This window comes from Fundulus heteroclitus, chromosome 21, assembly GCF_011125445.2.
Source record: "Fundulus heteroclitus isolate FHET01 chromosome 21, MU-UCD_Fhet_4.1, whole genome shotgun sequence".
NCBI lineage: Eukaryota > Metazoa > Chordata > Actinopteri > Cyprinodontiformes > Fundulidae > Fundulus > Fundulus heteroclitus.
Window position 1 is genome coordinate 18,766,942 of NC_046381.1, and position 21,997 is coordinate 18,788,938.

At 40.9% G+C, this 21,997-nt stretch overlaps 3 protein-coding genes across 3 annotated transcripts; 1 reads left to right on the forward strand and 2 right to left on the reverse strand.

The window, feature by feature from the left end:
* Positions 1-218: 218 nt before the first annotated feature.
* On the reverse strand, positions 219-3,573 carry ndufb4 (NADH:ubiquinone oxidoreductase subunit B4). Its single transcript, XM_012863041.3, has 3 exons — positions 3,352-3,573; positions 1,393-1,536; positions 219-334 (listed from the first exon to the last, which is right to left on the reverse strand). Exons 1-3 carry the CDS (start codon positions 3,526-3,528, stop codon positions 272-274), a joined length of 384 nt encoding a protein of 127 aa, XP_012718495.1. The 5' UTR covers positions 3,529-3,573; the 3' UTR covers positions 219-271.
* Positions 3,574-3,636: 63 nt separating this feature from the next.
* Positions 3,637-4,353, forward strand: LOC110368593 (sperm-associated antigen 16 protein). Its single transcript, XM_021316891.2, has one exon. The coding sequence runs from the start codon at positions 3,651-3,653 to the stop codon at positions 4,329-4,331; it is 681 nt and encodes a 226-aa protein (XP_021172566.2). The 5' UTR covers positions 3,637-3,650; the 3' UTR covers positions 4,332-4,353.
* Positions 4,354-16,101: 11,748 nt separating this feature from the next.
* si:dkey-12l12.1 lies at positions 16,102-21,617 on the reverse strand. The gene is made up of 6 exons (XM_036125522.1): positions 21,353-21,617; positions 19,964-20,011; positions 18,246-18,356; positions 16,966-17,082; positions 16,675-16,755; positions 16,102-16,593 (listed from the first exon to the last, which is right to left on the reverse strand). Exons 1-6 carry the CDS (start codon positions 21,473-21,475, stop codon positions 16,543-16,545), a joined length of 531 nt encoding a protein of 176 aa, XP_035981415.1. The 5' UTR covers positions 21,476-21,617; the 3' UTR covers positions 16,102-16,542.
* Between the last annotated feature and the right edge of the window lie 380 nt (positions 21,618-21,997).

The following is a 21,997-nucleotide window of genomic DNA, read 5'->3' on the forward strand; positions in this document are numbered from 1 at the left end:
TCAGCTTCAACTTCTTGTTGGTGTTAGTTGTAAAATACGTGCTGAGTAAATATGCAGATTTATATTATTATATAAAGGAGCTAATACTGCTCACAGACTGCTGAGTCACCACCCCCCTCCACCACACTCTCACTGACATCCAGAAACATTTTCTTCTCACCACAGTTTCCCTTTGAAATCAAAGCCACATCGATTGTTTGACAATATGATTTTATTCTGTTAAAGAACGACATTTCTAGGACATTACAGGAGGAACTTTCTACACCGGAGCTCATGACGCTAAACTGAAGCTGCGCTCGAGGGTCCCGGCCTTAATCTTCTCCTCCTTGTTATCCTGTAAAACAGACGACAAACAGATGACTGGCTGGTACAGTTTCCATAGTAACAAAGACAGATCATAAACCCCCCCCCCCTCCCTCCTCTGAAAATTTTCTCAACGGTATGCTTTATGGGGAAGCGTTCTGTAATTTCCAAGGATCCCCCTCCCCTCGAGCCAGCAGAGAAAAGTGTGAGGAGTCGAACATGACGGCTCCGGCAGCGAGACGACGGCGGCTAAATCTCCCCTGAAACTTCAATTGCCGATGATTTACGGCGGGAATCTCCATGACAATGGGGAGAACAAGGGAAGCACGGAGATTTCAAACCAAGTGTTCATTTCTAATGCGATTTGATCCGAGTCTGAAAGGGAACCTCGGTTCTGACCACCTTTTAGTCGTCTGATATGACTCCTGTCTAAAAACTCAAATTCTACAAAAGCGTGGAGGCAACAGTGTTCAGAGAAACTGTCCTGGTTAAAGATTAGATTTGGAAGAAGGACATTAATGTTGTAACATGCTTTAAAAAAACCTCTTACCAACAAAGATGACTGGCAGTAAAATATGGCTAAATGTTGAGGAAATATTACCAGAAAAGGAACTTTACACAAATACTGTCTCTCTATACATCGTCCAAACTATTTTATTCCTTAGGTTGGCTATTCTCTGCAAGCTACTATAAATGCAGGCTAAACACAAACAAGGGGATCAAGAATAAACTGCTAAACTAAACATTTTAGTTTAACATTAACTTAAATTTATCTTTTTTCCCTCCAAAATACAGAGATAAAATGTCTTTTAATTATACAATTTGTATTTTTTTTCCTAAAGAAATGTTTAAAAAATGCTTATGTTGTGAAAGATAGAGTTAAACATAAACTAAATATTAAATGTTAATGTTTTTTTTTGATCATATATAAAACCCTTTTCTATATCTAGATTAGAAATGCTATTCAAGTTAAGCATTTTAGCTTAAAGAATGATGCGCATTATGCTAACAGCTAATAAACAGTAGACGTTTAGGCCTGTAGGGAGAACATAAGGTAAAGAGAAGGCGGCCCGGCGCCTTGTCTCGTACCCGGTCGGTCTTGAAGACGTAATAGAGGGCAAACAGAGGCACCACTCCAAACATCACACCAAGCAGAGAGGTCTTCTTTGTGGCTCTGAAGAGAGGGTAGGGGTTGGCTCGTGCATACACCCATCGGGTCAGCGCAGGGTCTTCCTATGAACACAGAAATTTGCACATTTCAATTGGCTGTTTGTTAACAGATTAAGATTTATTGAATGAACAGCAATAATCTTACTTTAACTTGTAACTAGTCGGATGTACAGGGCCGTACGCTGAATGATCTTTAAAAGGGGATTTCTTTCTTTTAATATTTTACTACATAAAAACAGAGTCTTTCCTTTCAACTCCACCTTTACTACATTGTGATTACTACAGGCCTGACCTGCTGAGTACACGTTTCTTTCTGTTGATTACAAAACACAGAAACTCAGCGTTAAATGTAAGAAATACCAAGCCTAAAAGCAAATATCTACTAAAGGTGGCTAAAAGAAGAACTAAAATAAAAAAGGGCATCAGAGAAGTCCTTAGCTGGTGGGTTTACAGGCCAAGAATGTTTTCAGCTGAGGCGCATTCCTTGGATAGAAATTAATTAAATTTACATTTTATCGGCAATCAGAATCGAGGAAAGCTATTTGTGTTTAATCTAACTGCCTGATTGGTGAATCATTCCACAGTGCAGTAAAAGCCAACAATTTACTCAATGACAGGTTAAATGTTTCATTATGAGCACACATAACACATTACATGTGAAAAAAAAAAAAACATGACAAACCATTTTCTGGCTAATGTTATGGTCGTAGTTACATTTCTCTGCCTTAAAGAAGGCCGAGACGATTCTTATTCATAAAAATGTCCGAGCACCAGAGATGTCCCCATTCTTCATTCCTGTCATTTTAAATGAGAAGAATCGCCGGACCCAAACCGCTTTGGTTCGTTTAGAAGAGTTGCTTTAACCTCCGTCTGTACACTGGACCTCAGACCGTAGAGCCTTCAAGGTACTATACTCGTAAAAAACGCAGGACAATTGGAACTGAAACCTCAGAAAGGATTTGGTCGACTTGTCCACATCGCCTCGTTTTCTCTTTAATGACGGTTTTATCAAAGCTTCTCAATGACAGTGCTGGTGGTCAGCAGTTACCGAGAGCCAGCTCTCCACATGGCTTAGTTTCACCTAAAGTATAAGAAAAATAACGACCCGATAAGGCACGACCTCAAACGTAAAGCTACTTACAGCTTTCCATCTAGTTTTCTTCCTTACGCATGCACCATGCCATGTAGGAAACCTATACATTGCATGACCTGACTGATGACTTGGACTCTTACAGACAGTGCTACCTTATTTATGCACGTGGTAATATCCTAAAAAGTTATCTGCACTCCATACAAGTGCAGCACTTTACATAAAATCACATACAGACAGTCCCTGTTTGCAGAAGTGCTGCCAAGATGGAGCACGTAGTGTAACACAGCCACTTGTTACGCTACGTTTCCCCGACCTAATTTAAGCTACAAACGCTTAATAAACTAAAAGTAATAATAATAATAATAATAATAATAATAATAATAATAATAATAATAATAGGCACGTTAATTTGTGACGTCAATTTCCTCTTTCTTTCCACCTGCTAATCCGGACATCCGTCTCTCTCATCACAGGGGACGACAGAAGTCAAGGGAAACCACAGAAACCCATTGAAAAAAGTAGTTATTTATCTCTGCCCCAGTTAAACATATTTCTTTTTAAAACAAATGTAGATAGGGGCGATCTGAATCATCGTTAGCTATTAGTGATATATAAATATGTATCAAATTGTTTGAACTACGCTTTAAACCAGGCACAGCTACGATAAATGTACTAAAAACTAAACAAATACATTTGCCCTAACATTCTGCCTGCAGGTAGCCTTTAGCTCTCTTCGAGCTGAGGTGACTTTGGTTGCTAACCGACATGCTAACTTAGCCGCTTACAATGAGCTCCTTCCTGTGCGGGTCGTTGAGCTGCAGCTGGTACTGCCGCTTCAGGCCGGCCCGCAGTGCTGCCCGGGACTCCTCCGCGCGCCTCTGCTCCGGAGAAAGATTGAAATATTCATTCGGGTCAAGCGTTTTTGGCCGGGTGGCCAAGGGCGCCTCTCGGTAGTCCGCCATGATTGTTTGGATCGGCCACGGGTGACGGGATCGCGAGTTTACGGAGTCTCGCGTTGATAGTGCCGCGTCGTAACCATGGCAATATTGATTTTCGTTTGCTCTCGCGAAGTTCAGAAGTGAGGATGGACTCTTCTCCTGACAGAGGTCAAAAACAGCAACACGACGGGTCTACAGATGGTCGCGATAGCTTTGAATTTGGGGACGATGTATTGAAAGATGAATGGAGCCTTGGAGATGACGACGACGACGAAGAAGAAGACTTAAAGGCGATGGTGGAAACCATCCGGGACAAGGTTGAGCTGTCGGCACCCAGCAGCGCTCACAGACAGCTTTCAATGCTGGATTTTTTACGTAGTTTCCTTTCCCAACGCAACATGACGGGGACGTTGGAGTGTTTCGAAACTGAATGGGTCGAGCTGGGGCAGACGGGGGAGGTGGACCCGAGGTGGGCCGACCCGGTCCCGGAAGTGTACACCGAAAACCAGCGGTTGGCCGGAGAGCTGAAAAATGCCGAGCGCGAGAAGGAGGAGTACAGGCGCGCGGCCTCCGCTGCAGCCGGAGCCCTGGAGAGGGTCCGGAGAGCCAGAGACGCCCACCGGCTGCAGCACCTACGGGTGGTGCAGGACAAGAACAGACTGATCGAGGAAATAAAAAGGCTGAAAGCGCAGTGTGACAGCTGCCAGGCTGCAGTGAAGAGGATGAGTGAAAAATACCAGGCGGTGTCGAAGCAGGTCCTGCAGGCGGTGAAGCAGCAGGGGGACGTCTCCTTATCTCAGACCGTCCATGAAAGCAATGCTCATTGAAATAAATGTGACTTCATAATGATGCGCATTCCTTTTTGTGTGTTATTTAATTTTTTTGGATACATGATATTAAGCTGTTGTCAAATAAGGGCTCCCAATACAAAATACACAACAAATCCCACTGTAACACAAGTGTGCAACAACAATTTGCGCCCCCAGCTCAAGAGAAATAATTTTGTTTTCTGTCATTGAGCGATGGTTCATTGCTTTTCACACAAAATTATACATGAAAAGGCTAGAAGAACTTCATGTTTTATCTGCAGTAAAAAACTATGAATACAGCTGTTTCTGGACTTTAAAGCTCACGACTGTTCAAGAGGGAAGAAAGTTAAATAAAAGGACCTGCTGCTGTTTTAAAAATAACTACGGTCTTAAAACCTTTATGAGGAGTACTATTCAATGGACTTTTACACAAACTTCATGGGAGGTTATTACAGAAGTCAATAATTATCTACACAGGAAATGGGAGTTGGAGGCGGTGTTGCTAATATAATCTTCCCGAATAATAAAAAAAAAAATGCTGGGAACGAAAGTTGTACAGCTTTAACAGAGTAATAGTCTGAAATAAAAGTAGAGCAAAGTAAAAAGCTAAAATATTATCGCAGTTTATAAATAAACTCTATATAGAGTATAAATTATTACTGTAAAATGCAATGTTGATGGGTGTGTTCTGGTTAGATCCTCTTACACAAACTGTACCATTTTGGGACCAGAGTTGTTTTAAGGTGGTGGAAGTCTGCTTTGCTCCTGATCCCTCTATCACTTTTCATTATCTTTAGCTATATTAAACAAGGAAGTATAGGGTAAACGAAAAATAAATAAAAAGATAAATCAAGAGACTTGCCATACTTCAAAACTATTGTTTTAAAATGTACACATTAAACACAAAGGAGTAAAAGGTACATTTAAACGAAATAAAATGATAAAGTATGAAATTACATGCAGACTTCACTAGAGAGCCTCAGTAAACCACCGTTTTCTTCCCAGAAGACCCTGAGTTAAAAGTAATATATTAGCTGCATTAGTCTTTTTCTTTTTGAAATGGGTTTATTTTCTCAAATGTTTCACCTGTGATCTTTATTGACCGTTCCCGGATGGGTGGTCGCTAAACAGTTCTGTGTCTCACCGTAGCTGCCCTCCAAAAGTTCAGCAGGACCATGTTTTTGATGTCTGATCATGTAAGATTATCATTAAGAATAATACAAATCTATACAAATCTGCACCATGTTTACTTTCAATGTTCCTTACACACAAGAAAAAGAAAAAAAAAATGAAGCCAAATTCTCTAAACAAAATTTAAAAAAGTCTGGAAAGGAATATTTTAATATTTTAAACAAACAGAAACAGGATAAAACAGACAAAAATTACAGGAGAAAATTTAAAAAAACTAAACAAAATATTTTTAATAAAATATTAGAAAAATGATTTACTTTTTCTGACTGTTTCAAGTTTAATTGCGTCCATCTCTTATCTTTTTTCTTGTCCACATAACTCCACGAACATGTTTTGGTTTCTCTAAGTTGTAAAAGCGATTTTAACCACCAGAGGGCAGTCTATATCAGGCCCTGCCTGCCTTCTTTACACATTGAGAAAACTACTCAGGTTTGTATTCGGCAGCAAAAGAGCTCATGCAGATATCAGATATGATTCCTGCTTATTCACAACAGTGATGCCTGTAAGATAGTCAGATTTGGAGTATAAATTAACCCCTTTAATGCACCACATATGGTACATTATTCAGCTAATTGAATTTCTTGAGTTGGCATCAGGGCAGTGGTGCTGTTTTGCTGTCAACAGCAGAAACCCTTTTTACTTCTATTGAAGTTGGATCAAGTCAAAGATAAAATATGTTACAGCACATCTAATTTTGTCTCATTTTGTCACCTTACAGCCACAAACTGCAATGCACATTATTATTTCTTTATGTGACAGTAAAGTAGTGTGTAATTGTAGGGTGGAAGATGAATGACACACGGCTGCTTGCATTTTTTTTGTTCAGCCCCCTTGAATCAATACATGGGAAAGTTACCTTTCATGTCAATTACTGCTGCAAGTGTTTTGAGGTATGTTTCTACCAGCTTCTTACATTCAGAGACATATTTTTCACCCCATTTCTCTTCGCATCATAGCTAGAGCTCAATCTGTCTGGATGTAGAGCATCTATGAACGTCAGTTTTCAAGTCATGCCATCACTTCTCAATCTGCATTAGGTGTGGACTTTGACTGGGCCATTCTAACACATGACTATACTTTGATCCAAATCATTCAACGGGCAGTGCTCTGACGTAAAGGGCTAGTTTTGGTTTCATCTGGGCCCAACGCCTTCTGCCACGTTTGCCATGCGCCCCACCGTTTGTTCAAACTTTGAACGGGACGTCTTGCGGCTTTCCTCTCACCACTTTCCAGATGTGTAGACTCACCGCCTGATAATAGTTGTCCGATCAACAGATTCTCACACCTGCGCCGTGAATCTCTGCAGCTCCTCCAGAGTTACCACGTGGCACATTTGCGTCATTATCCTTTCACTTCACCATCATGCGCCATTGTGCCGGATCATGGCATGAAGCTCATCCTTGTAACGAGACAACACGTGCGGGGCGTATAACTGCGTTTGCACGAATGTGAAACATGAAAACAGCTGATCATCCAAAACAAAAACATATTCTCTCACATATTCTCTCTCCGCCTTGCGGCCGCTCTACTTTTCGTCTTCGTCCTGGAGCGGCGGAGTGGTGCAGAGATGCAGAGAGCTCTTTGATCCAGAGGGACCGGGGCACCACTGCAGTACGTAGGACCGAGTGATTTATTGTCCTCCCAGGACGGTCAAAGTGCCAGACCGCTCTGCTGCTCTGAAGCGTCTATTTATGACTCTGAAATGAAATTCAACGTGAGACTCCTGGAGTTTTCTGGCAGAGCTGTAGGATCAGAAAATGAAACGTTAATGTGCCTCTGCCCCGACTGGTCCTCTTCAGCCTCCTGGTTGAAGAGCTGAACTTTGGAGAGTATTTATTTATTTTTTTGCGGCAAGATTAATCACTCTGTGGTTGCTTTTCTCCTGCTGCTGCTGCTGGCTCGCCTCTCCACGTCTTCTCCGCAGAGGACTGGTGTTTTGCTCTTTATCTGGGATTCTGACTGGCATTTATTGTCCATGCGGTTATTGTGCAAACTCATTGGCAGATAACGGAGAGATAGGGACGTTACTCAGCCGAGGAGATAAGGGAACGAAAAGCCACGAGTGATTCCTATCTCCATTCTGTGTCCCCCTTTCCAGACTTAATCATCCCCTGTTATCTGAAGTCATTTTGTGCTGCTTTGGTCGCTTTTTTTTTTGTTGTTGTAATGACTGGTGCACGCAGGAATGACTCAAAAAGGATTAACCAGTTACTTTTTCCAACCACATGTTACGGCTTGTTCTATTCTTGAAGTTTCCCTGAAGTGGTTTGCTTAAAGACAATGACCTAATGTGTACCGTTATGACGCCCCGTGAGGCTCCATCTTCAGCGGGCTGCAGTCTGATTGCAATTCCTCTCCCGCCTGCCCGACTCCCTGCGTGTTCCCCTCAGCTTCTCTCCACTGACAGCTCTGTCCACTTCAAAGCTGGCAGTGACCTTTGGATAAATCGGAAGGGAAAGGAGAACGAGGGAGCACTTTTGTCCCTTCACCCCCGGCTCAGGCTCACGCAGATGTGGCAAACGTCCCGGCCAGGGTGCACGTTTCTGCCTCTATGTGCAGGCCGTACATGTTTGTGGTTTTAATCCCTCGTCAGCTTACTTTTTACCCATTTTCCAGTCCTTGCACGTGAAATCATTTCACTACACCTGTGCGCACTTTCGCTCGGATAAATCAGTTTTCTCTGGATCCATAAATGGGTGCACCAAGATGATCTGTGCAGTATTTTCTGCTTTAATGAGGTATGCTGGGCACAGTGGCTTTTATATGTTACTCAGCAGACATCAATCATCTTCAAGGAGAGCTTCGCAGAAATACTGCCCAGTGAAAAAACAACGTACAAAAGCCTGCACATTTTTCTCAGCTCTGCTCATCTTAGGACAAAGACTCTCCATCATTTGTCTGTCTGTATAATGTCAAGGCCAAGACTTTGTGGATCACCAACACAGAAGTTGCCGTAATGATAATATTAGGTTAGGCAATACAGGCGATTGCAGATTAAATGATGATAATTTAATCAGTCGTCTGCATTGTCCATGGCTTTGCAGCAATCCCTCATACCGAGCAGGCATGTGGCGACTGTGGAGAGGAAAACTCCACTTTAACGAGGAGGAAAAACCTCCAGCAGAACCGGGCTCAATGGGAACTTTGTTACTCGAGATAACATGTGTTGTGAATTGGCGCTATATAAATAAAACTGAATTGAACTGAATTAAAAATGAGGTTCATAATTGTTAAATAATAATTCCAATTGCTAGTTGTAATCATTAAAGGCTACTAACCCTTTATCACAACCATTTGAACACATTATCAGTGAGAATGCCATACAGCATTATCACTTATTGTTTTCCTGTTTTTCTTTATTATTATTATTCCGTCGGCGTCAAACTACTCCCGCATACTTCAACCAATTTCAACAATTTTGGTGTCAAGACATTCGGCTCGTTCCCGGCATGCCTACTATGACTCATGGTTATGCTAACTTTTATACTTTTTAAAATATTTCACTTTTTGTGTGTTTTTGGTTGCTCCCATTGAAATCAATGCAAATTCCTTCAACTTCTTCTAAGTTCTTCAAATTCCTTCAGATGCTTCACATTCTTCAAATTCTTCCAATTCTTCTAATTGTTCTTAATCTTCAAATTCTTCAAATCTTTCAAATTTTTCAAATTTCTTCAAATTTTTTCAAATTCTCCAAATTTCTTCAAATTTTTCAAATTCTTCAAATTTTTCAAATTCCTTCAAATTTTTCAAATTCTTTCAAATTTCTTCAAATTCTTCAAAATTTTCAAATTCCTTCAAATTTTTTCAAATTCTCAAAATTTCTTCAAATTTTTCAATTTCCTTACATTTTTTTGAAAATTTCAAATTCCTTCAAATTTTCAAATTTCTTCAAGTTCTTTAAATTCTTCAAATTTTTTCAAATTCTCCAAATTTCTTCAAATTTTTCAAATTCTTTAAATTTTTCAAATTCTTTAAATTTGTTCAAATTCCTTCAAATACTTAAATTTCTTCCAATTCCTAAATTTTTTCAAATTATTCAAATTCTTATTTTTTTCAAATTCTTCAAATTTCTTCAAATTCTTCTATGTCTTCCAATTCCTCAAATTTTTCAAATTCTTCAAATTCTTAATTTATTTTCAAATTCTTCAAATCTGATTTCAATGTTTTCTGCATCTTCTGCTCAATCATTCTACAGATTAGCATTCTCACTCGCTGTTACGCAGGAACAGCTTTTTCTAGTTAATTATAATATCCAATTATAATGACTAATAGAGGCCTGTGGCTTTGTAACAAACTTTGCATTGTGTTTTGATTTCTTACTATATCTTTTTTTACTTCGCGGCTTTTTGATTTCTTTTTTAAATGTCCTCATTATTTGCAATATTCGACTTTGGGTAAATTAGTGTTTTTTTTATAGTGTCCTGTCTGTGACAATAAGAATAGTTGTCTTAATGCCACAAAAAGCCCAACAGATTTTAATCTCACAAGTGGAGCATTATCGTTTTGCGCTCTGCTTGATTTATATATGTAGATAGTTTTATTATGATTTATGTGGCGAATAATTCATGTTATGCAGACACTACATTGAAAAAGTAGAAGAGGAGAGAACATGAGAAGAAAAAAAAGGAGAAAAGGTAAAAGAAAGAGGATACAGAAGAGAGAGATTGACAAAACTTCATCAGTCTGCTTCATCACCTGCAAAGAGAGACGTAAAAAGAACAGCACAACCAATAGAACCACAGATACAATGCAGCAACACCTTAATACCATCACTGAATTATACGCAGTATTTAATCAATACGAAATGTATAAAGTGGTAGCTGAAGATAAAAATAGGTGAGCATGTAAGTAGCCGGATCCAAGCACCTGTAGGTGTTTATGAGAGTGCGGCTGTGTGTGTGTGAGGTTTATCCTTGGGGAAAATGCTCAATAGTGGTTGTGAAGAGCCAAAGACAAGAGACTTTAGGTAAATTTGTTAATGCGGCGCTAATGCGGCACAATGTTTCCTCCTCATAGTCAGAGTGGGAGTGGGAGCACTGAGGCAGGAAGTTTTGACAAACAGACTTCAGAGGGCCGCTCAGAGTGACACAAGCAGAGGGGAGGCAGGCAACACCCCGTGTCTGATCTGATGGGAGGTGGCAGGAGATGTCTACGAGGAGTCAACCGCGGCCTGAGAGGGAGGCTGCAGTCTGAGGTCAGCTGCCGCGGAGAACCGATGAGAAACACTCCAGGAATATTGAGCAGGGGATACCTCATTTGGGCTGTCATTCACACTGGAATTACGCCTCAGGGACGATCTAACATGGCGCAGCACGTTTAATATTAAGCTTTACAGGCGGATAAATTAAGCCAACACACTTGTTGGGGTTAATGCACTTATTCACTTTCATTTTATTTTCAGTCGTTCTCATTTTGTGTTTTATGCGGGATTACGACTTTATAGCGTAGTTTGTCTGATGAAGACGATGTGTTACACCCATACAGCTGTTTTGTTCAAAGTTAATAACTGGCTTATATGTGCCCTGAATGATTTTATTTTTTATTGCACAGTCATTTCAGCTTGTAAAGTACACCAATGCTTGACTATAAAAAGGTTCTTCAAACTGTAATGAAAAGAGAAAATAAGATGCTCAGTTATTTCAGTTTATTTTCTCAGTTGAATTAGTTTTACTCAATTTTATGCTATTAAAGGCATTTGGGTTAATGTCATACATTTAGCCTCATGGTGTCACTTGTCCATGTCGGTATATTTTAAAAAAAGAAGAGTTTTTTTGTGTTTCTTTTTATCCCTACAGTCTTTTTTTAACAGTTTTTTTTCTGCTCATGAAAGCAAACAACTTTTGAATCTGAAATATGTTTAAAGAAGTGATTAAACATGTTTGAGAATAAAATATACCTAGCTATATTGACCACCTATCTATTTCAGAAGGGATTTATTTTGCTCTGTTCAGTATGGTGTTTGGTTAAAGTTTTATTATCTCTTATTGCATATTTGTTTATTTCAGTTACAGCAACTTCTATATTATCTATTTACATTTCTTTATTTTGATGTTGTTAGTAGCAATAGCAAGTATTTTTTACAGTTTATGACACAATTGTTCTTTGCCATACTTAAATTTTATTGATATTCACATTTACTATGTATGTTGTAAAGTTGTATACACATTATATATTTTTTTCCCTTTCTATATGTACAATGCACATATATGTTCAATGTTTTCTTGTTAATCTACATCAGTGCTATTCCAAAGTTCCTCAAATTCTGTCATTGATTATTTTTTCTTACACTAATCCTTTATTGTTTCATTAGCAATAATTACTTGTTTTACTCATTTTATGTCTGTTTACTTGATATGAAGCTAAAGGCTGAAATTAAACTAAAGAAACTCTTGCTCACTTCCATCCAATCGGAGGCTGGTCCGCCTTCGATGCAGCCAATCCGCTTCAAGCCGCACCTCCACGAAGCCCAATCATCATCCAGCGTTCACCTTTAAAAGCAACTCCAAATTATCTCTCAGCCTGCTTTTCAGCAAGCGCAAGAATAGTCGCACTATGTCGGATTTCGATTCAGACGACCATTTCAACCCACCTCCATCCCCTTCTCCACCATCGTAGCAAGCTCCATCTGGCTTTCCTCGATGCTCCTTCAACCTCGCCCCTACCAGAGTGTAGTTCCTCCTGGACTCTCATGGAATTCCCTGTCACTCTCTAAAACGGTCCGGCAGAAGACCGCCATGTTGAGCCTGGTTCTGCCAGAGGTTTCTTCCCAAAGGGGAGTTTTTCCTCTCCACAGTCGCTTCAAGCTTGCTCATCATGGACAGTTCATGCAAACCTGTGTTTATAAAGTCGGACATCTAGCTCAAACAGATCATCATATGGACTGAACAAACTTTATTTATCTCCACTCCACCACCAGTTTCAGGCCTGGGGGAAATATCCCTATTCTCATACATCTGCTTATCTACATTAATGTTTAAATCAGCGTTCAAGTTTCTTGCCGAGGTCTGAGCGCCAAAGTTTATATTATTGTATCTATAAATTCTTCTAATTGCTTTTCTCTCTTTGTGAGTTTTTCAGATTGAATTGATCAGTTCACATCATTTACCCGCGGGACCTGGACACGTCGCGTCTGCTGAACCCTTTGTGTTACATTTGACTGGATGAAGAGCGCTCTGAAAATAAAAGTTAGTTTCATAGGCAGATATATTGATTGATCAGTTGATAAGGGAAATATTCTGAAACGATACTAGAACTTTGCAGATGTTTTTCACAGTTGACTGAAAGGCATTTTAAATTTCACAGAGGAATCGTCATGTAATGCTAATTTATTGGTCTCAAATATGTCACAGGTTCTTACTTTCTCAATACATCTCAGACAACTTGAATGTCTTTTCAACATTACCACAAAGTCATTGTGTGGTTAAGCTTGTATGTTGGTGGAAACAGTTTAAAAAAAAAACTTTCGTAATTAAAACTGCAGATGAAGAACAACACGTGAAATTATTCATGTTAATTCACACAGTTATTCAAACTAATTATTCAACAGTACTCCTTGGTTAGTAACGAAGGATCTAGCACTTCCATAGAAATAAAATGTTTACTTACTGAAGCAAACCGCCCAAAGTTGGTACTACTGGAAACTTTGGGCATCATAAAGGCCTGTGAGCCAAAAAAATAACAACAAAACACTGAAGCAACGCTAAGAGTGAGACAAACTCCATCGTTGAGAAAGTAAAATGGTATAATATTGCACTCCCACTCTACTTAATTACTTTAAAAGCAAACAAACATACTATTGCGTCTACATCAAATAATCTCATTGCTAAGTACTAGATACATTTTATCTATGAAGTATTTTTTTAATCTTTTTGATGGATTAAATTCATTTCAGGTATTGAAAGAACGATGCAATGGGAAACAACGATGGAAATATTAGACCCACAGATTGTATTCCTCACACAATCATCTCTCACCCAGTACATATCAATGGAGTGCTAATTGACCCTAACCCTCACTAAGAATACGTTTTTATCATTTCTTATGAACATTTGTGCCTCGAATGTGCTTCACTTTCATAAAGATGAAAGACTGAAACAAAAATGTTAAGAATTGGGTAATTCTCCAAGGCTCCAGAAGGACTCATTTATGGTTGCTGCGCTCATCATACTTGTTTATCACCGTGTTTTCCCACATCGCATGTTGCTCAGGACGGATGATCTGGGTCAAAGTGAAACTAACACTTATAGCGTGGTTTTGGAGAGCTCGGGGAAATTGGCTGTAAAAGCCACTAACTACTCATGAACCTGACTAAGCTTCTCAGGGAAAGTCTGAGATGCCACCCTGCTTGGCTCACTTCCTGCCACAGACCCTTAGATTAATAGCTTCCAGATTATTTGGCGGGTCGTCCCCATGATCAGCTTTGGTCTGGAGAGGCAGATCTGGGCCGGGAACAGAGTGGAAGCGAAGCCACACACCGTAACGGCACCTCGCCCACGCTTGTTGACGTGTTCGCAGATTTACAAAAACAAATAACTCATTCAGCATTTAAATCTAGTTTTACATTTTCTTGTACAAAATTAGCCATTTCCTTAAGAGCCGTGTTGGGTCTATTTTTTAAACCTCAGGCTCTGCTGGTTGCTCAGAAATGCAGCCAAGGAATACCCTGATGACGTCTGTCACTGAAAAGGGTCTGTGAGTCTCTCTTGTTCTCCTAATGAGGTATTTCTTTTTTTTAATTTCCATCAGGGATTCAGAAAAATCAGATTCCCTTTCTCACGATGAATTGTCGCCGGGAAGGCTGAGACTGATCGCATCCTGCTAATTCCGGCTGCGTGATGACTGAGTGACAACATCAGGGCTTTACGCTTGTCTATTTTCTGCCAGAGCGGGCCGCCGAAGCATGTTTGCCACCAATTATGTGCTTTGGGGGAAAATGGCAGGTTTATAAATAGTGTTTTTTTGTGTTGTGATTCTCTGTGACTCTGCCTGGAAAAAAAGCACGGAAATGGGATCATGAGCGCCGCTCCTCTCACATCAGCTGGAGTAAAAAGGCTTTGATCAGGGAACGAGTGAATCGGTCCATTTACTTCAATGGCCTGTTTAAATCACTCCCTTTTACAGTTTCTTTCCAATGTGTTCATGCTATTTGAACTTTTTTTTTTATAGCACGAAGACCAAGGAACACACCAGATCGGTCATGAATGGAATTGTGGGAACTTTCAAAGAAGCGTTTTATTATTACAAAACAAGATCTTACGGAGCGCCGTTCAACCCTAAAAGTGGAAGGAGTATGGCAGAAAGACCAGAGAGGCATCAAAGAGACCCATGGTTGCTGTGGAGGAGCTGCAGAAATCTACAGCTCAGGTGGGCCAATCTGCCAACAGGACAATTTTTAGTTAATGAACGTGCTCTGGTCAGATGAGACCAAAATGTAACTTTTTGGCTGACATGCCAGACGTTATATATGGGGGAAACTTGACATTGTGCATCTTCCAGAACACGCAAACCCCAAAAGTGAAGCATGGTGGTGGTACCATGAAGCCTTTCTTTGGCATTGACAGGGAAGCATGTTAGAGTTAATTAGAAGATGGATGGAGCTAATTACAGAGCAATCTTGGAAGAAAACCTGTTAGAATATATAAAAGGCTTGGGACTGAGGTGGAGGTTCACCTTTCAGCGGAGCAACAGCCCTCTACATGCAGCTAGAGCTACGATGGGAGCATATTTGTGTGTTGGAACGGCCCAGTCGATGCTCAGGCCTAAGTACAATTGAGAATTTGAAAACTGAGGTTATTCATCTAGTCTGACTTGACGTCAACTGGACCTATGTATTTTTGAAGAATGAAAAACAATAAAATACACTGATTTAAACAGTTTTTTTAATATAAAAAAAACAAGGCATGTGCAAGTAAGTTCAAGGTGAACCTTTGGCCAGGCACAGTTACATAGACTGTGTTGTTTTCCAGGGAAAAAACCCAAAAAAACAAACAGGTTTAAGCTCTGCCCTTTTGTCCAACAGTAATGTGCAGGTGTTTTTTTCCACAGAGACCAAACTTCACAGCAGCCCACAAAGATCGGCACATATTTTCCTATCCTTGTTCCCAGCGTAATGCTGGAACTAATCTTTCTGTCCAGACTGAACTGCATTCAGTCTGGACAGAAAGAAAGGCCAAAAATAATTAAAATGGCACTAGATTCTTAAAAATAGTCCAACTCCTGCAACAGATGGTCTGGACTTGATTTAGATCTCTCTCTCTCTCTCTCTCTCTCTCTCTCTCTCTCTCTCTCTCTCTCTCTCTCTCTCTCTCTCTCTCTCTCTCTCTCTCTCTCTCTCTCTCGTTTATTTTTTTGCCATTGGCTGCAGTGATCCGACTGGATTAGTGGATCTCCTTTAAGCCTGGGCTGGGCCCACCCTGCTGCCACCAGTGCCAGCCGTGGAGTGCTGTCTATACCTTTAACATTTTCCATCTGTAACTTGGCTTTGTAAACAGGGTCTTTCAAGCCCCCCCCCCCCCCCCAATCATCCATTTAAAGGCGTCTTACATGAAAAATGTAACTAATTATGGAGTAAAGAGAAAAGAAATCGGACTTCCTCATGTAAAATGGCATACAATTTTTAATTATTAAAGACTTGTTAATTATAACTCTCCATTAAAGTTTTATTGAAACCTCATATGACAGAAAAGGAGAAAAAAAAAAAGAAAAGAGTTGTGCAAAAATATACTCCAAACATTTAGATGCGATTAAATAGGTTACAGCAAAAAAAATACAGAAAACAAGATCTCTTGTTCTAACATGCAGACACACGGAGTAAAACTGAACGTGCCACAGGGTTGCTCTGATTAATGCGTGGCAGCTTTCTGGTAAAAATAATCATGGCAGACACTCACAGAACTACCTGACGGAAAACTAAACACACACAGTGAGTGCCAACACAGAGATTTCCACAGCCTCTCTGTTCCAACACTTTACATTTCCCCCGTCCGGCGGCACCGCGCGCCTCCTTGGTCTCGAGTCGCCTTCCCCGTCCCGCAGCGCCTCACATGCTCCCCTCGGGCCTGTCGCTCTGTCCGTCAATCTGAGGATCTCCCTGCGGAGCACAGGGAACTGTCATCTAAACGCTGATCAGATGTCACGCTCCAGTGGCAAGACACGCCGAGCGCCGACTCACCAGGACCGAGAACGCTCCAGAGCGACCCGACTTCCCCCTCTTGGACGGGTCAAGCTTCACCTGTCTCCTCACTCTGGTCACCTGAAAAGCGTTCGGCTGCGTTAGTTATATATTTTTTTCCCGACCAGTATAGTTTATCTGAGGACGACATTTGGGGATGTGCAAACAAACAACCTGTTGAGATGAGAACATTGAGCCCATCCAGTCCAGCAGAGCCAGGCAGCCTTATGGCATCAGGCCTCTATTGGCCAGCTGTTGCTCTGCTGCCTCTGGTTTGCCATGGAAACTCACCTGTAGGGGGTTGGCTGTCTTGTCGTTGCTAAGGAGGGAGAGGTAGCCCGGGCGGTGTTTGTGCATCTTCTTCTTCTTATTCGGAGCTTGAGTCAAGTGTCTCCTCGACCTGTCGGCCTAAAGGGAAAGCATCGACATTAATGCACACATTCCAGCCTTTTCTAACACCGACGCTCCCATATTGCTAGGATAATCGGATGCATCAAATGTCACGTTTTTTTCTTCCTGTTTGATGCAGGCGTCCGTGTGGTCTATTGGGATTTTATGTGACGGAGCGGCAAAGTGGTGATCAATCGTGAAATGTGTTTTTTTTTTACAAATAGAAATGGGGAAAATGAAGGCGTGGATTTGTAATCCGGTCTCCCTGAGGAAATGCTTTGTAGAGGCATATTTCGCTGCTGCTTCAGCTAGATTTTTTATTTTTTTTATTTTTTTTATCTGGGTTGTGCGTCTCGGCCAGTTTTGCACACAGAACGATTCAATGTTTTGATTGCTCGTCTTTGAAAAAGAGCTGAATGCAACATAGTTTTTTCAAGTCTTAGTGTTTTTTTTAATTTAAAACCAGGTCTGAGCATTTTCTCGGTCAGCACACATAGAGGTTCTTTGATCATTCTGTTTTTTGGTGTTATTGACTATTCTGTGAGGCGAATCTCCAGGAACCTCCAGGTAATTCTTCCAGGATTTCCCTTCATTTCCCTTTATCCATCCTCCAGTCAACTCTGGACCAGCTTTTCTGTCTCTGCTCCAGCCAGGCATCCCCGCAGCATGATGCTGCCACCGTCGTGTTTTACTGTTGCACTGGTGTGTTCAGGATGATTTGGGCTGTAACTTTTTTTCCATTTAGCAAACGAGGAGAAGGTCTCATCTGACTGGAACACCCTTCGTCCACATGTTGGCGATGGAACCACGTGGAAGAAGAGGAAGCCGACTTTCTTTTGCCGTTTGTCACAGATGGCTTCTTCTCGACAATTTGTAGGCAATATTTGTGAAATGCACCACTAGTAGTCTCTAAAGGGTAAACCCAAATGTGCAGATTATAATCTATAAAATATAAAAAGACTGACTCATCGAAGTAAATCAAAGCTAAGAGAATCCTGCCTTTGTATTCATGTTCATTTATGTGGCTGTAAATCAGCTCTTTATTCATATGAGTGAGTAGGTGCTCACAGACAGATGAGTGCCCACTCATTATCCCCGCTGACTAAAACTTGGCTTGAGTTTCGGAGTTAGCTGTTAACACGTCCGGCTGGATTCCTGGGTGACTTAGAGGAGCGGTTTACCTGGATGAGAGTGTTAGGGTAGCCCTTGACGGAGACGGCTCCCGGGAGGCTGGAGTGACTCAGGTGGGTGGGGCCCCTCCGCTCCAGCTGCCTCTTACGTCTGAACAAATCCTAGAGAGGATGAGGCAGTCAGCACCACAGACCACAGCGAGAAACAACAATGCCTGCCCGCCTGCCTCTCTGGGTGCTAAAATGCAGACGTGGATCGGGTCATGCGAGCAGCTGGGCTCGCGCGCCTATAATTCATTTTGGTCCACTTGAATTCCACCTTCAGCACAGAGAGTAGGATTTAGCAAAATGAGCAACATAAATAATGTTTGAATTGATTTGCCCATGGGGGGAATCTTTGCTGTCGATCCACCTGTTTTCCTAAGATACGCTCAGTCGTAAGAAACAGCAGGTTTTACTCTCAGCAAAGAGGACAGTTAGCGGTAAAATATTACAGATAATGTGGAATCGGTTTAAATGTCTTCTACCTATTCCCATTTAGCTCAATTTTTTAAGACTGCTGCAGTTTGGAGTCATAGGTTGTAAACAGACAGAAGTTTGTTGGGTTCCAGGGAATTAGAAAGCTAATTTCTTTCTTTACATCATTGTTTCTTTCAGAATTATCTGTGATTGTGGTTTAAAGATTCTTTTTAACTTTTTGGGACTTTATTTGTTTGACATTGATGAAGAATGTTGAACGTAGCCAATTATTTGCTGAGTGGTAAAGGTAAATAGAACTTATTAGGCTCTAATATAAAAAAGATAGAAGCAGATGTTTTCTTTTTTAAGGCTCTTATGTATGGCCACATACAAAATGCTCTAAAAATGTCTGAGATTTTACAGAAAGCGTTTAAAGATGACTGAGATTTGTAAGGATCGAGATAAAAGAGTGGCTGATGCTGTGACTGCAAAAGTCACCCCTGAACACAAATTTCACCTGTTTCCATTGAAAACAGAAAAAAAGGTTGGAAGATTGAAGTTTTATGTTGCGCGAGGAAAATGCTGCAGTCCGCCATGAGACCCTATTGCCTTCTGTAGAAAATGGTGGCGTTAGTATCATGGTTTGTGATTGTTTCACTATAATTTACCTTTGTAATTAAAGAAAGAATACTTGTTCTGGTTTTTACCGTGAACTGATTATAGTGAGAAACCTGATCATTGTGGCGTGCTCATGCTCGGACTTTGGATGTTTCCAGTCAGAAATGCAACAAAAGCCCCAACAGGAGTCTGCGTTTACGCTCAGAAAATTGAAGGTGTCCAAAAACCCAGGAAATTAGTGACTTCTGTACATTTAAAATTGGTCAGGTATGAACTAACTGTGAGTAAGCACCACAGCAATTAGCAAATCCCACTGGTATCCGACCTTCAACCAGACCACGCCCACATCTTGTGGCGTCATTCTCAGATCTGAGCTCCAATTTTGGAAGTAACTCAAACGCAGCGTTGCGTTGAGAAGACCCTGAACAGGCAGCTAATCTGAGGAAAACCCTCCAGCATCCCGAAACATCATTGTTTTTTTGTTTGTCTGCACTGAAATACAAGCAATGCAAGAAATCTAAGTGACTCTTAAACTTTCCAGTGCCGCAGTGATTTGTTTTCTGATTTTTCCTATTAAAGGACTTAATTCCCCGTGTTTTACCCAGTTTGAACTGCAGCTACTCTGAAGTGGCATCCGAGCCACACTACAGTTTGAGAATTTGTCAGAAAAATGTGCTGAGGTTTGTACATACCAGCTGCTCTCGTAAGTGTAGCCCTCTCTGCTGTCGTTTGTCATCATGCTGAGAGAGAAAAAAAAAAAAGCCAGAGTCAATATTTATACTTAGTATACCATTTTAAACCCCAAATCAGACTCACTTTAATACTGACTAAGCAGTAAATTCAACAATTTCATGTTTGCTTCTGAAGTGCTCATGTTGACGTTGGCACAAACGTTTGTGTCTTTCTGCTTTTTTTTTTTTTTTTTTTGAGTCCCATAAATTCTCCATTTAATTTGCAGCTCTCATCCCAAAGCGCACATAATTTTGGTAAGAATGGGCAAAACGCAAGCAAACTAAGCCAACTGGTTTAAACATAGCCTGTGGAAAAAGATGCTGCTGCTGGTATTAGTTAGCCCCTCGCCACAACTGAGGCTTATAATTGTGTGCGCGCTGTAATTACATTACAAATAACTGCTTCAGAAGATGCACATATGGCACAAACTCTCTCGGATGAGGCTTTTTTTTTTTTTTTTTTTTTTTTAGCTGTCGGATCATTTGTCCAGATGAGGACAGAACATGAGGACTGTCTGCAAAATAAATAAATAAAGAAAAGGTGACCGCCAGCTTAAAGTCTAACAGCTGACAGCCACATGAAAAGCCCCCCCAAAAAAGGGGACAGGGAGCAATTTTGTTCCAGAGGAGGGTATGTATTTTTGGTTTGCTGGTAACATTACAGTAAAAAACATCACAGCGAGACTTTGTTTCTGTTATAAAAAAAAAAAAAAAAAAAAGGTCACGGTCAGACTGTAAACGTCTCCTTCCATCCTGGAGAAGATTTTCAAGGAGTCAAAGTGGAAGAAGTTACATTCCTGCGGAGTTACAGGTTTGGTCTGGCCGAGCTACTGTGTAAACACTGGCCACACTATGTCTGAGGGAACAGTAACAAAATCACCATCTGTGTATAGACATTTGACCCAAAGATGCATAATAAGCTTTAAAATCTCATTTTAAGAACACTTCCATAAAGGATTTAATGATGAATGTAAGTCACATTAAATGATGCCATTAAAACATGAGCTGGACAGACATTAGGGAGTGAAATAATTAAGAGGACAAAAAAAAAAAAATTATTTATACATTTCTTAGCACTTCGTTTAACATGTTTTAAACATTAGATAAAAAATGTAATGAAAACAGCCTTGCAATAAAAAATAAATAAAAAGTAAGTTATTACCATAATGTACTTCAGTCTTATTTGACCCGAGGTCACTTATTACGTCCTTTCCTGCAGACAACATCTTAATAGACTGGTATTGGCAGCACTTACCTCGGCAGTGTCTGAGCGGCAGAGACGGCCGACTGACACTTGATGAACACTTTGCCCTTCCCTAACTATCAGATCCATTATGGTGCGTCACGTACCTGTCTGTCTGCGGTCGCTCCGCCAGCGCACAGCTCTCCCTGGCTTCCCTCGGAGCAGTCCAGGGCGTGCGACAGCAGGCTGGCCTGCAGGCACAGCACACACAGCCAGACGCTAAACCCCATGATCCATCCACAGCCAGGCAGGAACTAGACTAGCTCCCAGCCCCTGTCAGCTCCCTGCTTTATACGCTCGGCTCCTCTAATGGAGAACAGATGCGGAGGGAACGGAGAGGCCATGCCAACTTCTGCGCAGACAAACAGTCCACCACAAGCATGCGCTGCGCGCCAGCCAGCGGACTGTGGCCCGGCAGAAACATGTCAGACATCCTGAGGGGGGCCTCTTTCTTTTAAAGGCTGCTTCCCTCAATAACCCCTTCTACCCAAAGCCGGAGGAAAAATAAATAAATACGAAGAACGTTTTCCACTTATGTCGGCATTACAGCTGCTGTGGGCGATTGTGTGTGCTCGACAAAAAAAAAAAAAAAAAAAAAGTAAGACAGGAAACTTCCTTTGGTAAAAAAAAAAAAAAAAAAAAGTACATCAGAATAATAAAGCTGACTGGCCTTTGTTATGGCTGCAGAAAAAAACAACGAAGAAATGTAGCATTAATGGGAAAGTTAAGGCTTTTTAAAGATGAGATTCTGT

Coding starts and splice junctions, on each gene's coding strand:
- si:dkey-12l12.1 (XM_036125522.1), bottom strand. CDS start 21,475: ATGGGGTTTAGCGTCTGGCTGTGTGTGCTGTGCCTGCAGGCCAGCCTG. Junction 17,083..18,245: donor ACCCTAACACTCTCATCCAG/GTAAACCGCTCC, acceptor CTTTCCCTTTAG/GCCGACAGGTCGAGGAGACA. Junction 16,594..16,674: donor CTGGAGCGTTCTCGGTCCTG/GTGAGTCGGCGC, acceptor TGTGCTCCGCAG/GGAGATCCTCAGATTGACGG.
- LOC110368593 (XM_021316891.2), top strand. CDS start 3,651: ATGGACTCTTCTCCTGACAGAGGTCAAAAACAGCAACACGACGGGTCT.
- ndufb4 (XM_012863041.3), bottom strand. CDS start 3,528: ATGGCGGACTACCGAGAGGCGCCCTTGGCCACCCGGCCAAAAACGCTT. Junction 1,537..3,351: donor CGCACAGGAAGGAGCTCATT/GTAAGCGGCTAA, acceptor CTGTGTTCATAG/GAAGACCCTGCGCTGACCCG. Junction 335..1,392: donor ACGTCTTCAAGACCGACCGG/GTACGAGACAAG, acceptor TCTGTTTTACAG/GATAACAAGGAGGAGAAGAT.